Below are 19,326 nucleotides of genomic sequence, written 5' to 3' on the forward strand. Positions count from 1 at the left end.
GATTCCCAAGCCTTGAGATCAAAAAGGTTTCTCGGCATTCCAGTTCTGCAGAGAGAAAATCCCCTCCCTGGCTCAAGCAGCAGCTGCTTCTTCAGGGATTTAAATGAAGAGCTTCCCCCTCCCTGCAGCAGGAGCACGGGCTGTGCCTTTTGGGAAGGTCTCCAGCCCTGCTTGTTTTGGGAGCAGCCAGAACCAGGCAGGGGAGCAGAGATCCAGCCTCACTGCAGCCCTGCTTCTTCTTCACCTGCAGAAACCTCTTCCCCTGCAAGCTCCTCAGGTCTATGGAGAAAATAAACCCCAGGTTGCTGGGAGCCTGCACAGGTTTAAGGCTGGACTCAACAATCTTCAAGGTCTTTTCCACCCTCCATGATCCTGTGATGCTCTCTGCTGGCTTTGCCCACCAACAGCTCACACTGCAGGGCTGGAGGATGATACATTCACAGACACATCTTGTCTTGACACAATTCCCTAAAACCAGGCTTGCAGGATCCCTTGGAATCAGATCCAGATCCCTTAGCCCCTCTAAGACACAAGCTGAGAACTCAGAGGCTACAACTCCTCTTGCTCACAGCCCTTCTCAGTGCTGTTTTTGGATAATCACTGCACTTCTGGTCAGCTCAACACATCTCCAGAACTTCCTTAATCCTCCCATCTGCAAAACAGTAACATCCATCCCCTCCTCTGGCCCCACGGACTGAAAAAGAGAAGGGTCCTTTTTTTAATATTAAAATAAAACCCCCCAAATTTTGGATCAGTTTTTATTTCAACTCAGTATTTACACCTAGGTCTAGCTCAGGCCTCAACAAGTGCTGGTTGGCTTCATTCCACTGGGTTTGAGACTGCCAAGGAAGTTTGCTGGAGAGAGGAGTGTGATAAAGAGATGGGAGAGTTGTTATTGGATCCAGGCCAGGAGCTCACTCCAGTGTCAGGAACCAGTCACCACTCCAGCCCCCCAGCCTAGGACAAGCTGGCCTTGCTCTTGGGGGGGCTTTATTGCTTCTGTGAACACGCTGCCCACTTGTCCCTTACCTGGAGGGGTGGGCAGGAAAGGGGAGAGCTGCTGGACCATTCCTAAAGGAAGAGGGTGGGACATGCCTCTCCAAAAAAAATAATGTTTGCACTCCCAGAGACTGCTGAAATCTCTGTGGCTCCACCCCCACTGCAGAAGACTGGCAGCAGGTCTTGGAAATCTTAGCCATGAAGGAATACTAGAAGACACTGGTCCAGACAGAGGGAGTTAGTGCCCAAGGTGAGGAGCAGGAAAGTTGCAGGCAAACAGAAGAGCCTGCAGGAGAAGGCAGCACCCAAGTATCTTCAACATCTCTTCTTGGAGAGAAAAGCCCTTGGAAGAGGGTCACCCCAGCAGCCCCACACTGCTGGCACCAGCTCCCAGCATGGTGTAGACTCCAGATGCTGCTCCTGGACACCTTCCTTTGCTCCTGAGCCACTGGCCCAGCAGATCCCCATGCTCCTGTGGGGAATGGGCCAGAAGCTGCCAGCCCTCCCTGCCTGGGAGGCTCTGCAGGGTCTCAGCACCCATTTGGTGACACGGCTGCCTCGAGAGTGACAGGTTCATGCTGGATGGCTGCTGTGGCCAGGCTGATGGCTGCCTCCAGGCTCTGCTGCTCTTCCAGCTGGGGGAGGAAAGGGAGAGGGGTAACACTGTCCTCCCAAAGAAGTGGGTTCGGGAGGTGTGGGCTGGCTCAGGGCAGCAGGACTGAGGTACAAGGGATTGGCAGTGGGTGGCACAGGGAGAAAGCAGAATGCAAAGCAGAGAGGGCCACGGTGGGGAAAGGCTGTTTACAAAGGAGCATTTTGCACTCCAAGGAGCACGTCCCTGCTCTCCTCCATCCACAGGGTGTCTGGGAAGGAAGGAGAAAGAGGGGAAGTGCTGAAGCCAGGGGGTGGGTGGGGGAAGGAAGGGGCAGGAGCTGCAGGTACCTGCACTGTGATGTGGGTGCCACTGGGGGTAGCCAGCAATGCCACCTGCTGATGACAGAGGGACGTGGTGATGGCTGATTCTTCAGACACGGCTGCCCCAGAAGTGACTATGGCAACCTGGGCAAGTCAGGAGAAAAAAAAAAAAAAAAATCCAGTCCTGTTTTAAAAGCCCAGGTAATTTCCTTCCCCAGGGAAAAGGGAAGGCCCCAGTTTTTGTCCGTACCGGCTGCGTCCCGGGGCCGCCCGCGCTGGCCACGGCCACGGGGTGTGTGTCACCACCTGCCAGCTCCTCCTCAGGCAGGAGGGCACTGCTCTGTGTCACCATGCTGATGGCACTGCCCAGGGCCTGCAGCTCCTCCTGTGACAGACTGACCTGGGCAGGAGAAGAGCAGATGCTCTCAGCCAGGATGGCTTCTCAGGAAGCCTTACACAACTCCAGAGTTTAGCAACACCAGGGGATCTCAGTGGGGATGAAACACCCTCTCCTCCTCCTCCTCCTTCTCCTCCTCTTCCACATGCAAGGTGCAGGGCATGGAGAACTCCAGTTCAGGGATTCTGTGACCTCCCAGGGACTTTTGGCTCAGGGACAGAATCAGTGAGACCTCGAGTCTCCAGCTCTACCCCTTCTACCACAGCTCCCTACCCCCCATTGTGCATCTTCTCTCCAGGTTTGAAGCCACAGCTGGTGTCTTGCTGCAGCAGGGAACATCTGGGACTAAGAGGAAACAAGTGTGACCCATGGCAGCTGCTTCCTTCCCTGTGCCCCAGAAGGGAGTTTGTCCCTGTCAGCACAGGGGCAGCTGGTGGGAGGGAAGTGCCACAACAGCAACCACCATGTACAGATAATGGATAAACAAGCTCCAAATCCATGTGTCAGCAGAGAGGGGAGCAGCCTCTCAATAGCTGGTCAGGAGGAGAGAGTTGTCAGGGCCCAAATGCCAGCTTGGGCCAATGCCTGCAAGACCCTGGCCAGCAAGGAGTTGAGGACCAGAGACCTGTTCTTTACCCTCCACATCAAGCCTGGGGTGAGGCTGTCAGGAGAGAGGCCATGGGACAGAGCCCATGAAGCCCCAGGGTCTGTTTTATGCTGAAAAAAGCCTTAATGAGAACACTAAGGCTGGGGAGAGGCAGGATCCTAGTTAACTGCTGTGTCCCCCCCCCCACAGGAGGTGTCAGTGTCCATACCTGCTCTGTTCCATCCTGAGAGAGAAGTGAGACCTGTGTGGACACACCACTGGCATCTTCCTCTTCATCTTCCTCCATCTCTGACAGGAAAGCAATGTGCTGGCTCTCCAGGGGGGGGCCTTTGTCTGCAGCAGCAGCTGAATCAAGGAAAAGGGGAAGAGCAAAAGGGATGAGAGAAGCTCTAATCAGAGATGGAAATCCCACCCTGACCCCTGGATCTGCCTGCTGCCTGAAGGCCAGCACAGAAAGCATGAGATGAGCCCAGAGCAGGCCTGGGGAGCAGAGTCTGTGCCTCTCCCTGAGCTACAGAATGGGCAGGAGTCTGTTCCCAACCCGTGACATTCAGTGAGGACTATGGGGAGCCCTTTACTGTCATCTGTGACACAGATCTGGGTTTCAAGGGAAGCAGGACCTGGGAGTCCTGGTGGACAAGTTCACCATGAGCAAACAATGTGTCCTGGTGGCCAGTGGCATCCTGAGTGTATTAAGAAGAGTGTGGCCAGCAGGTCAAGGGAGGTTCTCCTGCCCCTCTGCTCTGCCCTGGTGAGGTCACATCTGGAGAACTGGGTCCAGTTCTGGGACCCCAGCACAAGAAAGACAAGGAGCTACTGGAGAGAGGCCAGCAAAGGGCTACAAAGTTGATGAGGGGGCTGGAGCATCTCTCTTAGGAGGAGAGGCTGAGAGAGCTGGGGCTGTTTGGTCTGGAGAAGAGAGAAGGGAAAGGGTGTCAGGAGGATGGGGTCAGACTCTTCTCAGTGGTGCCCAGTGACAGGACAAGGGGCAACAGGCACGAACTGGAGCACACGAAGTTCCATCTAAACATGAGGACAAACTTCTTTACACTTTGAGGGTGACAGAGCACTGGGACAGGCTGCCCAGAGAGGTTGTGAAGTCTCCTTCTCCAGAGATCCTCAAAACCCACCTGGACATGACCCTGTGCAACCTGCTCTAGGCCAACCCACTTCAACAGAGGCTTGGACTAGATGATCTCCCTTCCAACCCCCACCATGACCCTGTGACAGGGGAAGCAGGAGGCCACAGCAGAGACCTGGGGCTGGCAGCAGAGCAGCTGCAGGCTCTTTGCTGCCACCTCCCTCCCCTTTGCCACGCCTCCCGCAGGCCAGGGGGGCTGGCTGCTCACCCTCCAGCTGCTGCTGTTCGTAGAGGGCCTGCTCGCTCTCCTCGGTGGCCTCCAGCTCGCCGTGGCTGCTGCGCTTGTGCATGGCCAGGGTGGAGGTCTGACGGTAGGTCTTCCCACAGCTGCTGCAGGTGTAGGGTTTGCAGTGCGTGTGCACCACGTGGTGCTTGTAGAGGCTGGAGTACTCGGTGAAACGCTTCCCACAGCCCGGCACTGTGCACAGGTAGGGCTTCTCTCCTGGGGCAGAGAGAGGAGCTGAACCCACCCCACCCTCCTACGGGCTCTGGAGAGGAAAATGATCCGAGGGCTGGAGCAGCTCTCTGATGAGGACAGGCTGAGGGAGTTGGGGGTGTTCAGCCTAGAGAAGAGAAGGCTCTAGGGGGTCTCATAGTGGCCTTCCAGTACCTGAAGGGGCTACAGGAAAGCTGGGGAGGGACCTTTTACAGGGGCTTGCAGTGAAAGGACAAGGGGTAATGGTTTTAAACTGAAAGAGGAGAGATTTAGGTTAGATCAGGTGGAAATTCTTCCCTGTGAGGGGGGTGAGACCCTGGCCCAGGCTGCCCAGCGAAGCTGTGGCTGCCCCATCCCTGGCAGTGTTGAAGGGCAGGTTGGATGGGGCTTGGAGCAGCCTGGGCTGGTGGGAGGTGTCCCTGCCCATGCAGGGGGTTGGATCTAGATGATCTTTAAGATCCCTTCCAACTCCAAAACACTGATTCAGTGCCTGTGAGCTGCTGCCTCTCAGCCTCTCACCTGTGTGGATCCTCATGTGGTTCTTGTAGTTGGTGGCACTGGTGAAGCCCCTGCCACAGCTGGGCTCTGGGCACAGGTAGGGCCGCTCGCCCGTGTGGGTGCGGATGTGAACCTTGCGGATGTTGGAGGTGGTGAAGGAGCGGCCACAGCCCACAAAGGGACACTTGAAGGGACGTTCCCCTGCGTGGACACACCAAGGTGGGACAGAGTCCTGCTACAGCCACCTCTGTCCCCTCACCAGGCCCTGTGATCAGCCCCAAGTGCTGGCACATTTCCACCTTTTACTCACAACCCAGTCAAGAACCCCCAGTTTGTCTCTACCACCCACCGACTCTGCTCTGAGGGCTTCAGCTCTGCCTTTGCTTCACCCAGGACACAAAGAGGCACATCCTGGACAAAGGCTGAAGCAGAACTTGATCTCAGAGACCCTTTCAACAGGGAGCCAAGTTCCTCCCCTGCACTGCTCACCTGTGTGTGTCCTGATGTGTTTCTGCAGATCCCCAGAGGTTTTGAAGGCTTTGCTACACATGTCTTCTGGACACTTGTATGGCTTCTCACCAGTATGAGTCCTCACGTGGCTCTTCAGCCCATACCCTGTCCAGGAAAGAAACTACAATTAAGATTTTATAACACGCAGGAAGTGAGCTGGGTACCACCTCTCAGGTCATGCATTTTTTGAATGTCTGTCCTGGCTCTGCAAAGCTGAAGGGGAGGACATTTCCAGACAGCCTCACACCACCATGGACATCTCAGCTTCTTCCTACAACTCCCTTAATCTGCCCCTAATCAGTCAAATCCCAGGCTGCAATTCCTTCTCAGAAGGCTTTGCCCTGGTTCTCTGCTGGCATACCATAAAGCTCCTGATTCTCTGCTGGGAAAAAGCTAGGGCTGATACTGGTTTGGACTGGAGAGAAAACAAAATTGGCTCAAAAGAGAGATTTTTACCTGTAGCAAATGCTTTCCCACAGCTTGGGAAGTCACATGTGTATGGCCGGTCACCTGTGTGAGCACGTTCATGTACCTGGAGAAGAAAGAACAGGTCCCTCAAATGAGGTCCAAGACAAGGAGGAAGGAAAGAAGTGTGGAGGAATTCAGCTGGTGGAGGGAACCTGAAGTTCTGTGTTGGATTTCACCTTGACCCATCAACACATCTGGATCTCCTGAGGAGCCGAGCACACAACTCAGCCTTCTGTGCAGCAACATTGATGGTTGGACTCTGATCTCAGAGGTCCTTTCCAACCATGACTGTGATTCTGATTTGGCAGTGTAAGGGGGGAGGATGTGTCTGGGCTGCTCACTGTGTTGCCAGCTTTACCTTCAGGTGGTGGGCAGTGGTGTAGAGGCGACCGCAGCCCTTGTACCCGCACTGGAAAGCTCTGCTGCCAACCCCCTGCCCCTTCTCTGGGCTGGGCACTTCCTCCTCCTGCAAATCCTGCTGAGAGAGGTAAGGAAATTCATCCAGTGACCCACTGCTACAGGCTTTGCAAAGCCCACACACAGCATTTCCCTCCTTGCTGTGCACTCCCACTCCTCCCACGACCCTCACAAACGTTCCTACCAACGCAACCTGTGGTAAAACCCAAGTGACAGGGCAGAGGACTCAGAACCAGCATCTCCCATTCCCCCCTCCCTGGGTGTTCTCAGACATGCAACTCATCTCCCTGTGCTTCACTTTGCTCATTTATAAAACTCACAGCTAATATATTTGCAGAGAGGCCACAAAGCTCTTTTGATTACTAGCTGGCAGAGCCCTCTGCACCAAGAGGATTTGGGCCCCATTTCAGAAAAGCAGCACTGAAAAATCCAGACCTGGGCAGGGAGGTCACTGGAATCCTCACTCCCCAGATGGCAGGTGCCTGTCACTCCCTCCTCTTCCTCATCAGACACCTGCAAACACAGAGGCACAGGCACTGGTCATCCCTCCCTGCCCAGTGTGGAGCAGGAAGGCATTCCCACCAGCAGTGCCCCCCCCCCTCTTCTCTGGGGAGCTGGGGAAAGCTGGTCCCACCACAGCAGAAAGGTCTCCAATCTCCAACTCTCCATGCTGCCCACACTCCTGGTGGCCCCTTCTCACACCCCACCCTGAAGATGGGGGAAAATGGCACCCAAGACATTCCCATGGAGAACTGCCATGACAATACTTCAGGATCTGGAGTTATTTTGGGAAGAACAGAAGCCTTAACTTAGCTGCTCCTGACAGATCCAGGCAGCAGATCAAGATTCACCATCTGTGGAAGAAAATACCACACCCAGGTGGCATTAGGAGAAACCTGGCCAACTGGAGAACACCTTGAAGGAGGGACATACAAAGCAAGAAAAAAAACCCAAGAACCAAGCTGCATCATTCCAAGCTGTATTCCCATCCCTGAAGTGTTGAAGGGCAGGTTGGATGGGGTTTGGAGCAACCTGGGCTGGTGGGAGGTGTCCCAGCCCATGCAGGGGGTTGGGACTGGATGATCTTTAAGGTCCCTTCCAACCCAAACCAGTCTGGGATTTGATGATTCCATGATCCCAGCAGCTCTCTGCTCTTCCCAACTCTGTGCCTGCAGCAGGTTAAGGGTAAAAGACCCAGCACTGTAGGAAGTAGCAGGAAACTGCCCTGTTCTGGGCCCTGAACTGGCAGCCACCTCTCAGTGGTGGCACTTCCATGGCAGCCTTGTTCTCCTCTCAAAGCTGCCATTGCTGAAAAACAAACACAGAGAGGTCCTAACTTGGCATCATCCTGGCTCAAACAAGGACAGAGGAGAGGACACAAACCCCAGGCTACACCAGCCCCTCCGTGCTGTGGCAGATCATGGAAGAAGCCTCATGTCCTCACCTTACTGGTGTACTCCTTTAATGCACTCATGGTCTCAACATCAAAGGCATCCTCTTCCTCCTCTCCAGCCAGCTCCTCCAGTCCAGCTTCTGCCTGCACTTCCAGGATGGTGCTGCCAGGTGGCATGAGGACAGGATGGTGTATGTAGGCAGTGGAACCATCCTCCAGCTGGATGGCCTCAAAGGTGCTGGGGTCATAACTTTCTGCAAGAGGAAAACAATCCAAACCAAATGGTTTGGGTTTATTCACACTCTTTTGTCTCCCTGGGTTTCCTACAGCCTTGGAAATCTGTGATACTCCAGCAGCTCCAGCTGCCAAGGGAAAAAAGAGGGCATGTGTTTTACCTGTGTTGTGTATGTAGGCCATGCTGCCATCCTCCAACACCACGGGCTGACCATCCTCAAAAGGCACAGACTCTGAAAGAACAGGAAGAAAAATCCACACATATTATGGGAAGTCTCTGTGGGTTTCAAGCAACCTTTCAAGAACAGAAAAGGGAGGTGGCATCCAAGGAACTTGGAAGGACTGCCCAGAGCAACTGAGATCTTTCTACCTTCTACACGTGATGGTGGCTGGGGAGGGCTCCTCTGTGCCACTCTGGTTCTTGAATTCCCATCAGTTCTCAGCTGAATTAATTACCTCATTTCAGAGATGACATTGGTCAATGACCAAGGTGGCATTCTTCCAACACTCAGGGAATCATAGGATGGTGAAGGTTGGAAAGGACCTTCAAGATCATCTAGATCTAACCCCCCTGCATGGGCAGGGACACCTCCCACCAGCCCAGGCTGCTCCAAGCCCCATCCAACCTGCCCTTCAACACTGCCAGGGATGGGGCAGCCACAGCTTCCCTGGGCAACCTGGGCCAGGCTCTCACCACCCTCACAGCAAAGAATTCCCTCCTCATGTCCAACCTCCATCTCCCTCTTCCACTTTTCATCCATCCCCCTCATCCCATCCCTCCCTGCCCTTGTCCCAAGCCCCTCCCCAGCTTTCCTGGAGCCCCTTCAGGCACTGGAAGCTGCTCTAAGGTCTCCCTGGAGCCTTCTCTTCTCCAGGCTCAACACCCCAACTCTCAGCCTGTACTCTCAGCCCCAACTCTCCTCCACTCTCAAATACCTATCCCAGAAGTAATACATTACCTGAAGAGTTCAGAGGAAAATCCTGTCTAACTGCTCTCAGATGAAACAAAGGTGGTTTGGGCTCTGCCCTTGGCACTACCACAGCTCCCAGTTCCCTGGCCTTGCTGGGAGCCTCGTGATCTGTCAGCTCTGAGAGAGCCCACGGGTGAAACAAGACTCCACACACATTTGCTTACACCAAGAGCAAACTTCTCTTCTTGTCAGATTGTTAGAAAACTGTGCAGGAAATCACATCTTCTGTGTCCCTGCCCATTCAGCCTCAAGATCACAGGCAAGAAAAAAAACAACCCTGCACCTGTATGGAATTCCTAAAGCTCCAGCCCAATTGTTGGAACACAGACAAAACCAGTTATATCTACAACTTCCTTCTAAAAAGAAAAAAGTCCTCACCTTTCTGAACTGTCACCTGGTGGATATAAGCTGTGGTCCCATCTTCAAGTTCAATCACTTGCCCTTCAATCAGCTTTTCACCTGGAACAGTTAAAAAACCCACCATCAGCACTGCCTGCAGGGTCCAGCCTTTCTGGTCCCACCAGCTGTCCCCTCTGCTGCATCTTCTCAGGGAAACCAGTCCCACAGAAAGCAGCAAAACTGGTGCTTACAGGGTGTTATTTATCCAGCTTTTCCACTGAATAGCTACAGAGGCACTTCCCAGAAATGCTGGAGCCTCCATTTCCTAGACAGGAGGATACAAGACAAAGAACCTCAGTCTTCCCTTGTTTACAAGTTGCCCTTTGCAGCCCTGTAAGCCAAGCAGCAGGAGGAATGACATGTGCTGGGTGGTTTGGATCTAAAGCAGCAAGCAATTCCACTTGTGCTGGAGTAAAACTCAGCTGGGAGCTTGTAGCAGGATCAGGAGGGGCCTGATTTTTATTCTGTTTTGGTGGATGATCAACTCTTGGATAAAAACTTAGAGCATCTCAAGTGTTGCTACCCTTGATGGGTTGTGAAGACTGGACTCTTAAAATAGCAAAACTCTGAGTAACCCTTTAATAATGTTCAGTTACCCAAGGGCTTGATGCAGAGAGGACTCTGCTCTACCCCACCTGAGCATGAGGAATCCAACTTGTTTTCACCTGGTGCATGATGTTTGGGAGGGGTCACAAAACCTCAGTTTTCAGGCCAGCCCCAACTCCACCCACATGATAAACTTGCAGGGAAAAGAAATACAGAGACAGTTCTCAGGACATGAAGCCTCAAGACTCCACTGTCCTGTTCTGCAGGCTGGGAAACTGCCTGTTCCTTTTGTGGTGGAGGAGGCAGCACCTCACAGCCACCACAATAAGGGCAGGTGTTGGATCTGGCACTGATGCTGCTTCAGTGACTGAGCTCAGCACCCCAGTCAGGGAGCAGAAAACTGCTGTGAACCAACCTGAGCAACGTGGGCAAGTTAAACCCCCTGCTTAGCTCCAGGGGAAGTTCTGGTTGAGGGGAGTCCTACAGGTCTCAGTGTGGACCCTGTTTCCCACAGTCACCCACACCAGGGCTCACTCTAGTCTGAGCAGCACCTTCATTTCCCACAGCAGCACCTCTTCCATCTCCAAAGCTTTATTCCCAAACCAGAGGTGTGCTTTATTTCCCCTCTTTGTACAAACAGAGCTGCCAGCTTCATGGAATGGTTTGGGTTGGAAGGGACCTTAAAGCTCATCTAGAACCAACCCCCTGCATGGGCAGGGACACCTCCCACCAGCCCAGGTTGCTCCAAGCCCCATCCAACCTGCCCTTCAACACTGCCAGGGATGGGGCAGCCACAGCTTCCCTGGGCAACCTGGGCCAGAGTCTCACCTCCCTCACACCAAAGAATTTCCTCCTCAGGTACAATCTAAAGCTTTCCTCTTCTAGTTTTAATTCATTCCCCCTTGTCCTCTCCCTCCCTGCCCTTTTCCCAAGCCCCTCCCCAGCTTTCCTGGAGCCCCTTCAGGCACTGGAAGCTTCCCAGACCAAGCAACCCTACAGGATACATGCCAGCTCACGTGCCATGGGGGGCACTTTTGACAAGTCTACCTTTCATTTCACAAGGTCAAACAAGAAAACTTTCAGACCCCCCAGCCCAAGGGGCTGTTACCTCTGACAGCCTGCTGGACATAGGCTGTGGTCCCATCACTAAGGGTCACTGCTTGCAAGGCCAAGCTCTCCATCCTGCCCCGATGGCTGCTCCTCAGACATGAAGCTCAGCTCAGGCAGTGTGCTCCTAGAGAGCACCCGTGCTGTGGGACAGCCAGGGGGCTCCTTTGGTGCAAGCCTGCAAGAAATCAGAAGAGCAATTCACATTTTTCTCCCCCAAGTCTGTACTTCTGTACATCAAAGGAGGTTGAACAGCAAACTGGTTTGGAGATTCTAAAGGATTAAACTGGACAGAGGATGCCCCCTTCCCACAGCAGCAGCAGGCAGGGCTATCTAACCCACAGACAGAAATCAAAGAATCATGGAATGCCAGGTTGGAAGGGACCTCAAGGATCATCTGGTCCAACCTTTCCAGGTGCTGCTCTAGCTGGTATGAGGGGGCTCAGCACCCTGTCCAGCTGAGACTTCAGACTGTCCAATGTGGGGGAACCCACCACTTCCCTTGGGAGACTATTCCAATGTCTGACTGTCCTCATGGGGAAAAATCTACCTCGTGTCCAATCAGAATCTCCCCAGGATCAGCTTGTGCCCATGACCCCTTGACTTTTCCATGGCAATGAAGCTTATCATGTTATCAAACTGACAGACCCTTTTTAGAGAGGGTAAACACCAGGTCCAAGGCCTTCGCATCCTCCAGGATCTGCAGGAAAGGCTTCCAAGTACTTTAAAGTGTGAGGTTGTCCTATACTGCAAGAGACAGGGAGTTATAAGCTTATAACTTTGTCCCTGGAAGCACCTTCATCCTCTCCTTGCTCTTCTGCCTAATTCCCAGCCCTCTGAGGAGCAGGATTTCAGGCTACAAGCAGATGCTGTTAAAACACCCACACCCCTATGGGAACATCTTGCTCAAGAGCCACTTTACTGATAGATTATCTTTAAAAGCAGCTGCAGTGGATTCTTCGTGGGTAATCTCTGAGACAGCCTGACCTTTGATCATCTTGATTTCCAGGAACAAGCCTGACAGCTCTGTCAGGGCAGCACCCAGGGCTGCAGCCAGGCTTTGCAGCCTCCAGCCCAAGCACTCCCTACACCCGACAAGCTCCTCTCCACCCGCAGCGGATCCCGCTTGCTTTTTAGGGCTGGCAACTCCAGGGCTGGCAACTCCAGGGCTGGCAGCTTGTTTCCCAGCAAGGGCTCCATCCCAGCGGGGTCACTGGTGCAGGGCTGGGGAACCGAGGCCCCTTGGAGCTGCTCCGGCTGCCAGCGCTGCTGGAGGGGCCGCGAGCCGAAGGCAGCGATGGGGAAGGTGCAGCCAGGGGCGGGCTGAGGTGCGAAGAGACCCAGGGGGGAAGAGGGGACGTGTCTCCCGCCACAGGGAGGGCCGGGGCCAGGGCTGGGCAGCGGAGAGGGCCGGGCGGGCAGCAGGGCGGGCCCAGGTGCCCTGGGGGTGTGGGGGAGACACGACGGGGCTCTCCAGGAGGGAAAAGCGGCAGCAGCTCCGCGGGCCCCTCAGCCGCCATCGCCCCCCGCCCCTCGGGCCGCCATCCCCGCCACCGGCACCGACCTGAGGCAACGGGGCCGAGTCCTCCGCCGGACCGCCATGCACCGGGGCCGGGCCCTCGCTCGCCCCGCCCCGAAACCCGCATAGCGGCACGTTCCTCCGCCGCTCCTCAGGCGTTCCCCGCCTGCCATCCAGGTTCCGGGGTTCGCCGGCACCGCCTTGCCTGGGTGGGCAGAGCGCCACCAGGCGGTCGCTGCGCATGTGCGCGGCTGCGGCGCGCATGCGCGGTGCGGAAATGGAAGCCGAAAGGCCCCGCTTGCCCTCAGGGGCCTCCGGCGGGTCCCTGCGCCCCTAAATTAACAACGTTTTACAGTGCTGAAGGGCCGGGAGGCGAAACCTGTCCCGGCTCCGAGGCGCCGTGCCCCGGGAGCTCCTCACGCTGCGTCCCGTCTCCTTCCCGGCAGCTGCTAAGGGGAGGCGTGGGCTCCTGGGATGCGAAGCGATGGAGCCGCTGGCCTGAAGCAGGACGCAACGGGACGGCAGCCGTCCGCCCCGCGGGGAAGGAGATTCGGGCGGGGAACTGCCCGCCGAGCAGAGCCGGGGGCGGCCGGGCCGGCCCCGCCGCTCCCAACATGGCGGCCCCGGTGCCGCGCTCCGCCGCCCCCAACATGGCGCCCTCCTGTGGCCGCCGCCATGTCCGGCCTGGCGCCCCTTCCCTCGAGTCTCGCGAGATTCCCGCCCCTATTTATAGCGCGCCGGGCCCGGCCTCGCCCCCTCTCGGTCCCGTCCCGCCGCCGCCATGAGGTGGGTCCCGGCCCTCCGGGCCATCCGCCGCCATCCGCGCCCGGCCGGCGGCCGCGGGGCCATCGGGGCGGCTGGGGGGTGCGGGCAGCGGGGGCGGATGGCGGGGGCGGCCACGGGGGTGCGCGGCCGGGCCAGGGTGGGTTTAGGGGCCTTGTCTGCACCGCCCGCGGCCTGCGGGAGGCCCAGCCCGCTCAGCCCTGAGCCCGCCTGGCCTTCCCCCCCCGCAGCAGCAAAGTCTCCCGCGACACCCTGTACGAGGCGGTGAAGGAGGTGCTGCAGGGCAGCAAGATCAAGAAGCGCAAGTAAGAGCCCCGAGAACCCCGCGCCTTGGCCGGGCCCTCCCTCTCTTCCCCCCGTTCCCGCCGGGCTCTCACCTGCTCCGCTGTCCCCTTCCTTCAGGTTTGTGGAGACGGTGGAGCTGCAGATCAGCCTGAAGAACTACGACCCGCAGAAAGACAAGCGTTTCTCCGGCACCGTCAGGTTCGGCATCTCGTAGCTCCCGCCCAGCCTTCGGCCCGCGGCCCCGGGGACGCGGGGCTGAACCGCTCGGGTAGTTCAGACCACCCCGGTTAGGTGGGTTTGGCTGGACGGACCTTCACCCTGGGTCTTAAAACAAGAGGGGAGGTGTGGGAGGCCTCTGGGCTCTCCCCACCGACCTGCTGGAGAGGGCAGGTTAGAAGCTGGAGGAAGATTCCCAGGCGCTGGGGTAAGGTATCCCATAATGGCTCCCAGGGAAGTGCCTGTGGCGCTGGTGATCCATAGTAAAGCAGATCTTCTCTCCCCAGGCTGAAGTCCACTCCCCGGCCCAAGTTCTCAGTCTGTCTGCTGGGGGACCAGCAGCACTGTGATGAGGCCAAAGCTGTTGACATCCCCCACATGGACATAGAAGCTCTGAAGAAGCTCAACAAAAACAAGAAGCTGGTGAAGAAGCTGGGTGAGTGGTGGTGTGAGTTGGGCTCTGAGAACTCTGGCTGGTTTGGGAGGGCTGGGATGGTTTCCTCTTTGCTCAGATTTCCATGTGGGAATAGGGAACTGACCAGAGTCAGCCTGAAGTACAGGGGTCTGTCTAGAAACTATGACTAGAAGCTGCAGGAGGGAGGTTGGTGGCTCTCCAGGGGAATGTTCTTGTCTCCCTGGAAGTGTTACCCTTAGCTGGAGTTCCTCACTTTCCCAGAAGTTTCCTTTAGTCCTGCAGGACTTCCATGAACAGAGTGAAATTGGCTGATTTTCACTTGGGAAGAGATCAACCTTTTCCCCCCCCTACAAAATCAAAGTCCATAGCTTGGGCAGAGAAGAAGAACTTTCTGCTTCATCCATAATTAGCCATGGAACCATGTGCCACCAGGAGATGATGTAGGACTGAGCCTCTCCAGGAGGTGTGATCCAGCCATCCCTGTGAGCAGATCCAGCCATCCCTGTGAGCACAGGCTGTGACAGGAGCTCCAGAAGCTCAAGGAGTTCTGTGTTTGTCACCTGTGGCTGGACAGATGCTTCAGGGAGATGAGCTGGGTGCAGTTTAGATGCAGAGCTGGGTGCTGGTGGGTGTGGCTGCTGTGACAGGAGTAATTTCTGATATAATATTAGTAAAACCAGCCCAGATCCAGCTCAGCAGGACTCTTGGGAAGGTGGAAGAGCATGTGGGGGAAAGAAGCAGGGTAGTTCTGGCTGAGCTGTTGGCCTCAAGCTCAGGGTGGGAGCTGAGATCCCATCCTGACCCCGTGGCTCCCTCCTCACAGCCAAGAAGTACGATGCCTTCCTGGCCTCCGAGTCCCTGATCAAGCAGATTCCTCGGATCCTGGGGCCAGGGCTGAACAAAGCTGGAAAGTTCCCTTCCCTCCTCACTCACAACGAGAACCTGGTGGCCAAGGTCGATGAGGTCAAATCCACCATCAAGTTCCAGATGAAGAAGGTAAAGCAGGGCTTTTTTCCTCCCAGGCAGCTGTGCCTGAGGCTGCTCTGTGACAGTCCCTTGTCCAGGGCTGCCATCTCCAGGCTGGGCTGTAGGTGTCCCTCGAGCCTCTTCTAAAGCAGCAGCTGGTGACAATCTCCAAAGGGAGACACTACCCAGAGTGTTCAGCTGCTGGCTGGAGGGGAGGAGCCTGTGCCTGAAAGATCTTGAGAGCAAATGATGAGGGGATGATCTTGCTGTTCCAGTCCTGAGTGCAGTCAGTCATAGCTAAGCCTTCTTAAAGTAAGTGGGTGACACAAGCAGGGTGGGACGTGTCCCCAGGGGTCTGTGCACTGCAGGAGCAAGTTTGGGACTTGACTCTGAATTGCAGGGCAGCTCTGCAGGTCTTTTGCTGTCAAAGTGAGCTTGAGTCTCAAACCAAAATAACCCTGCTCAGGCACTGGGATCTCATGTCACTGGTCTAAATGGGACTGGTGGGTAATTCACTCAATTAACAGCTCTGCTTGCTGAGGTGCATCCTTAGACCCCAGCTGCTCTGGGCCTGGGGGCACAACTGGGAGGACACAGCAAATGTGACAGTTTGCAAATGCTGCAGCATTTTAAGGAGCTGAGCTAATGATGTCCTGACACTTGGCCTGTCAGCTTGTTCATAAATCCTTTTGTCTTCAGCCTGTGGGGAACATGGACTTGCAAGCTCCTCAGCCAGGCTGGCAGGCTTGGCCTCTCTGGATCTTCTGTGTGGGAGGAGAGGGTTGGTGGCCAAACACCAAGTGAAGCTGGCACCAGGCTTAGCAGGGAAGGTCAGAGCAAATTGTGCTGGGTTCACAGGGCACACAGCAGCAGTGCCCCGTGGGCAGGGCTAAACCAGAGCCTGGCCTTGCCTAAGTCAGCCTTGCCACTCGGAAGCAGCTCAGCCTACCCAAGCTGTAGGTAGAGCTGGTATCTAGATGCTGTCAGCCAAGTTCATGGTCTCCACCAGCCAAGTACAATGAGCTCTGTGGGAACACCTGGGGATGAACTGGAGAAGTTCCATCCAGCTGACAGAAACTGGATCAGTTGATGAGTGTAGCTTGGCTGTAACGCTTCACTTCCCCTTAAAACCTCCACCTGCAGGAGTGACTCTGGTGTCTGTGTCCCCCAGGTGCTCTGTCTGGCTGTGGCTGTTGGTCATGTGAAGATGACAGAGGATGAACTTGTCTACAATATCCACCTGGCCATCAACTTCCTGGTGTCCTTGCTGAAGAAGAACTGGCAGAATGTCCGTGCCCTCTACATCAAGAGCACCATGGGCAAACCCCAGCGCCTCTACTAAGGGGGCAGCAATAAACACTTTTTAGGACAACCTACAGCCTGTCTGGTTGGTTGGGTTCCTCAGGAGCTGGTTGGGAAGGGTTTGCTGAAGAGCTGCTCAGTTCCTTGGAGTGAGAAAGGTCTCAGATCCTGCGTTGAGCTGGGAGGGGTGAGAGTTGGAGTATCAGACTGTTGGGAGATTTTTGAGGCAGCAGGGTGGGGAGGTGGAACCAGCTCTACTTAGGCCCAGAACAAGGCAAGCCCGAGGTGGTCACAGCTGAGGGTGCTTGGTGTTGGTAGAACCCCCAGCAGAGGTGCTGTAGCCCCAAATTCCCCCAGGTCCCCTGCAGAGGGACCCTTACCTTGTGCTGAAGCCCTCCCAGGGGTAGGACTCCTCTCCCAGCAGCTTCTGTGGAGGTGGGCTGGAGGGCAGTGGCATTTATAGGCTCCTGCTGCCCCCACAACACCCAATGGTGGGGGTGGGTGGGCCCTGCCCAGCAGCAGCTTGTGAGGGCTTGATGGGGTCTCCCAGCTGCCCCCAGTTACCCCAGAATCCAGTGGAATGTGGGGTGGCAGCTGCTGCTCAGCAAGGGGCTTTGGGGCCAAGTGGTTTCCATCCCCTCTGCTTCCCTCCCTTCCCAACACCCTGTTCTGGGCTAAAAAGGAGATATTTTGCATCTAATTAATGTATAGAAAGAAACACACTGTGTAATGGGGGCTGAGCTTATGGCTTATGTAGGATTTAAGCTGCTGGGGAGGGGAGGGGGGTGAAAAAACCCCCCCTTAGACCCTTGCAAAGAGCTGGTCTGAGCATCCGAGGGAACAGAACAATGAAAATAGCTTTGGGTCCTGCTGTTAGAAACCTTTAAAATAAGCATCAGAGCCAGTTTCTGAAAGATCAACACAACACCAAGAAATTCCATTTAATAATTAAAAAAAGACAATACAAAAAATGCAAACATTTTTTTCTTTTTTTTTTTTTTTTACAAAGTTCAGATACTTTTTTTTTCTTTTTTTTTCTTTTAATCAAGTGCAAATAACTTCATGAACTACATCTTTCTCATTAATAGTTTGTGTTTTTTGTTTTTTTTTTGCTGGAGATGGCAAGTCCTGGCCTGCTGCAAAAAAAGGCAGATATAAATATTCCAAAATGAAGGAAAAAATAATAATAACAAAACCCACAAAAAAAAAAAATATTCCACCCCAACAATCATTTATATTCACTGTGTTGAGACATTCAAGGCATCTGAGGTGGCTGAGGATGAAGCTTTTCAACCTTTCAAACCTTTTCTGGGTGGTGGGTGAAGAGGGACCAACCCACAGTTGGGGGGGGTTGGTTCTGGTGGCCCCGTGGGTCTTTTTTTTTTTTGTGGGGGGGTTTATCTGAGATCCTGGGTGAAAGGAGAAGTTGTTACCAGGTGGGTTTGGCTGCTACAAGAGGCTGTGCTGCCCAACTTGCCCTTCCAAACCAGGTTTAGGGGAGCACAGGTGGCCTGTGTGCTGACAATGGTGACAACCAGGAACCACCCCAAGACTCCAGGAGCTCCAGCAGGGTTGGGGTGGCAGGAGCCCTGATCAATCACAAAGAATTAACAAACTCCTCCATGAGCACCAGCAGCTGCATCCCAGCAGGGTTAGTCATTCCCGGGGTGTTCTGCTCTCTTGCTTTTTGGTTGGTTTTGTCCTTTTTTTTTGTCTTCTAAATATGAAAAGACCCTTTCAACGGGCACTGCTGCCACTGCCCTGCAGCGATAAAAAATAACCAACAAAAAAACAACCCCCCAACCCCTACAACAGCTTTTGTGCATCAAAGCAGCTGCTGCCAGACACCAACCAAGTGACAAACAGCTCAGCCCACAGATGTGGAGCTTCCCAACAGGCCGGGAACTGGGCAGCAGGAGGGGTGAATCCACAGCTGGGATCCATCAGGACAGACTTTTCCAACTTTGGGACAAACCTCAGCCCCCTTTGCCAGTGTTCACCCAGCCTGCAACCCCTTGTGGAGTCCAGAAGCAGCTCTGGAGCAGCCAGGGAATGAGGAGGGAAAAGGGATGAGCAGCTGTCCCTGGGGCTCGGCATGGACTGAGCCAGGGGGATATGCAGAGCAATAAATAATTGGTTCATTAAGAGCAGGGCTTGCATCACATGTGGTCGAGGGGACAGCAAGAGAGAAGAGGGGGACAGGAGGGGACCTGGCAGGAGGAAAGCTTCAGGCAAGTCACCCACATTCAGTCCTGGCAGCTCCAGGTCTTTTGAGAGAATGAAGATGGGGAGGAAGGTGCAGGGAGGTGAGGCCAAGAGCTGGTGGCAGGGCTGGAATGGGCAGTTTCCCACAGGGAGGAAGAGGGATGAGCAGTGGCAGCAGCTGCCTGTCCCCAGGGGTCCTGTCTGGCCACATGAAGATACCAGGGGGTCAAACCCATCAGTGATGTCCACCCAGCCACTGTCCCCAGCTGTGCCTGCTGGCAAAGCTGGGGGGAGGCAGGTGGTGGTGAGGGGGGGGTGGGCAGGATGGGTTCCCCCCAGGATCTGCTCCCTGCAGCATTCCAGCAGGACAAGCATGCAGGGAGACACGCAGCTGAAAGCACCTGAAGGGACATGGAAGCACAAAGTGCACCAAAAGCTGGGGAGGGCACAGACCTCCAGACCTGGGGGAGAGAGTTTGGGGCTCTCCTGCCACCGTGTCCCCTGGACCCTGCCTCAGAACCTGTCCCAGCTCTCCCCCAGGTCTCTGCTGGTCCCTGAGCCCCTGCAGGGAAACAGGTGAGGGCAGAGCTCTGCATC

At 55.2% G+C, this 19,326-nt stretch overlaps 2 protein-coding genes across 5 annotated transcripts; one reads left to right on the forward strand and one right to left on the reverse strand.

The window, feature by feature from the left end:
• Positions 1–744: 744 nt before the first annotated feature.
• Positions 745–12,691, reverse strand: ZNF76 (zinc finger protein 76). 4 transcript variants are annotated; one of them, XM_051639199.1, is made up of 16 exons: positions 12,603–12,682; positions 11,687–11,785; positions 11,040–11,216; positions 9,365–9,445; positions 8,177–8,248; positions 7,833–8,035; positions 6,824–6,901; positions 6,330–6,449; positions 5,960–6,035; positions 5,483–5,608; positions 5,015–5,194; positions 4,268–4,501; positions 3,127–3,263; positions 2,165–2,314; positions 1,942–2,058; positions 745–1,634 (listed from the first exon to the last, which is right to left on the reverse strand). In XM_051639199.1, exons 3-16 carry the CDS (start codon positions 11,110–11,112, stop codon positions 1,530–1,532), a joined length of 1,752 nt encoding a protein of 583 aa, XP_051495159.1. In that variant the 5' UTR covers positions 11,113–11,216; positions 11,687–11,785; positions 12,603–12,682; the 3' UTR covers positions 745–1,529. The 4 variants fall into 4 exon arrangements, with proteins under 4 accessions (XP_051495159.1, XP_051495160.1, XP_051495158.1 ...); XM_051639200.1 differs by lacking the exon at positions 11,687–11,785 and having other exon boundaries at positions 6,330–6,446; positions 12,603–12,691; XM_051639198.1 differs by lacking the exon at positions 11,687–11,785 and having other exon boundaries at positions 12,603–12,691.
• A 564-nt stretch (positions 12,692–13,255) lies between these two features.
• On the forward strand, positions 13,256–16,598 carry RPL10A (ribosomal protein L10a). Its single transcript, XM_051639296.1, has 6 exons — positions 13,256–13,343; positions 13,571–13,645; positions 13,743–13,823; positions 14,129–14,277; positions 15,080–15,252; positions 16,394–16,598. The coding sequence occupies exons 1-6, from the start codon at positions 13,339–13,341 to the stop codon at positions 16,562–16,564; spliced, it is 654 nt and encodes a 217-aa protein (XP_051495256.1). The 5' UTR covers positions 13,256–13,338; the 3' UTR covers positions 16,565–16,598.
• Positions 16,599–19,326: the final 2,728 nt, after the last annotated feature.

Source organism: Apus apus, chromosome 23 (genome assembly GCF_020740795.1).
Source record: "Apus apus isolate bApuApu2 chromosome 23, bApuApu2.pri.cur, whole genome shotgun sequence".
Classification (NCBI taxonomy): domain Eukaryota; kingdom Metazoa; phylum Chordata; class Aves; order Apodiformes; family Apodidae; genus Apus; species Apus apus.

What these genes read in the sequence shown, in the direction of transcription:
- RPL10A (XM_051639296.1), top strand. An exon ending in AGCAAGATCAAGAAGCGCAA is followed by an intron (nt 13,646 to 13,742) that starts GTAAGAGCCCCG and finishes CCCTTCCTTCAG; the next exon opens with GTTTGTGGAGACGGTGGAGC. An exon ending in CGTTTCTCCGGCACCGTCAG is followed by an intron (nt 13,824 to 14,128) that starts GTTCGGCATCTC and finishes TTCTCTCCCCAG; the next exon opens with GCTGAAGTCCACTCCCCGGC.
- ZNF76 (XM_051639198.1), bottom strand. Translation starts at nt 11,112, where the DNA reads ATGGAGAGCTTGGCCTTGCAAGCAGTGACCCTTAGTGATGGGACCACA. An exon ending in GGCCTACATACACAACACAG is followed by an intron (nt 8,036 to 8,176) that starts GTAAAACACATG and finishes TTCCTCTTGCAG; the next exon opens with AAAGTTATGACCCCAGCACC. An exon ending in CTCAGGATGGAACAGAGCAG is followed by an intron (nt 2,315 to 3,126) that starts GTATGGACACTG and finishes TCTCCTGCCCAG; the next exon opens with GTCAGTCTGTCACAGGAGGA.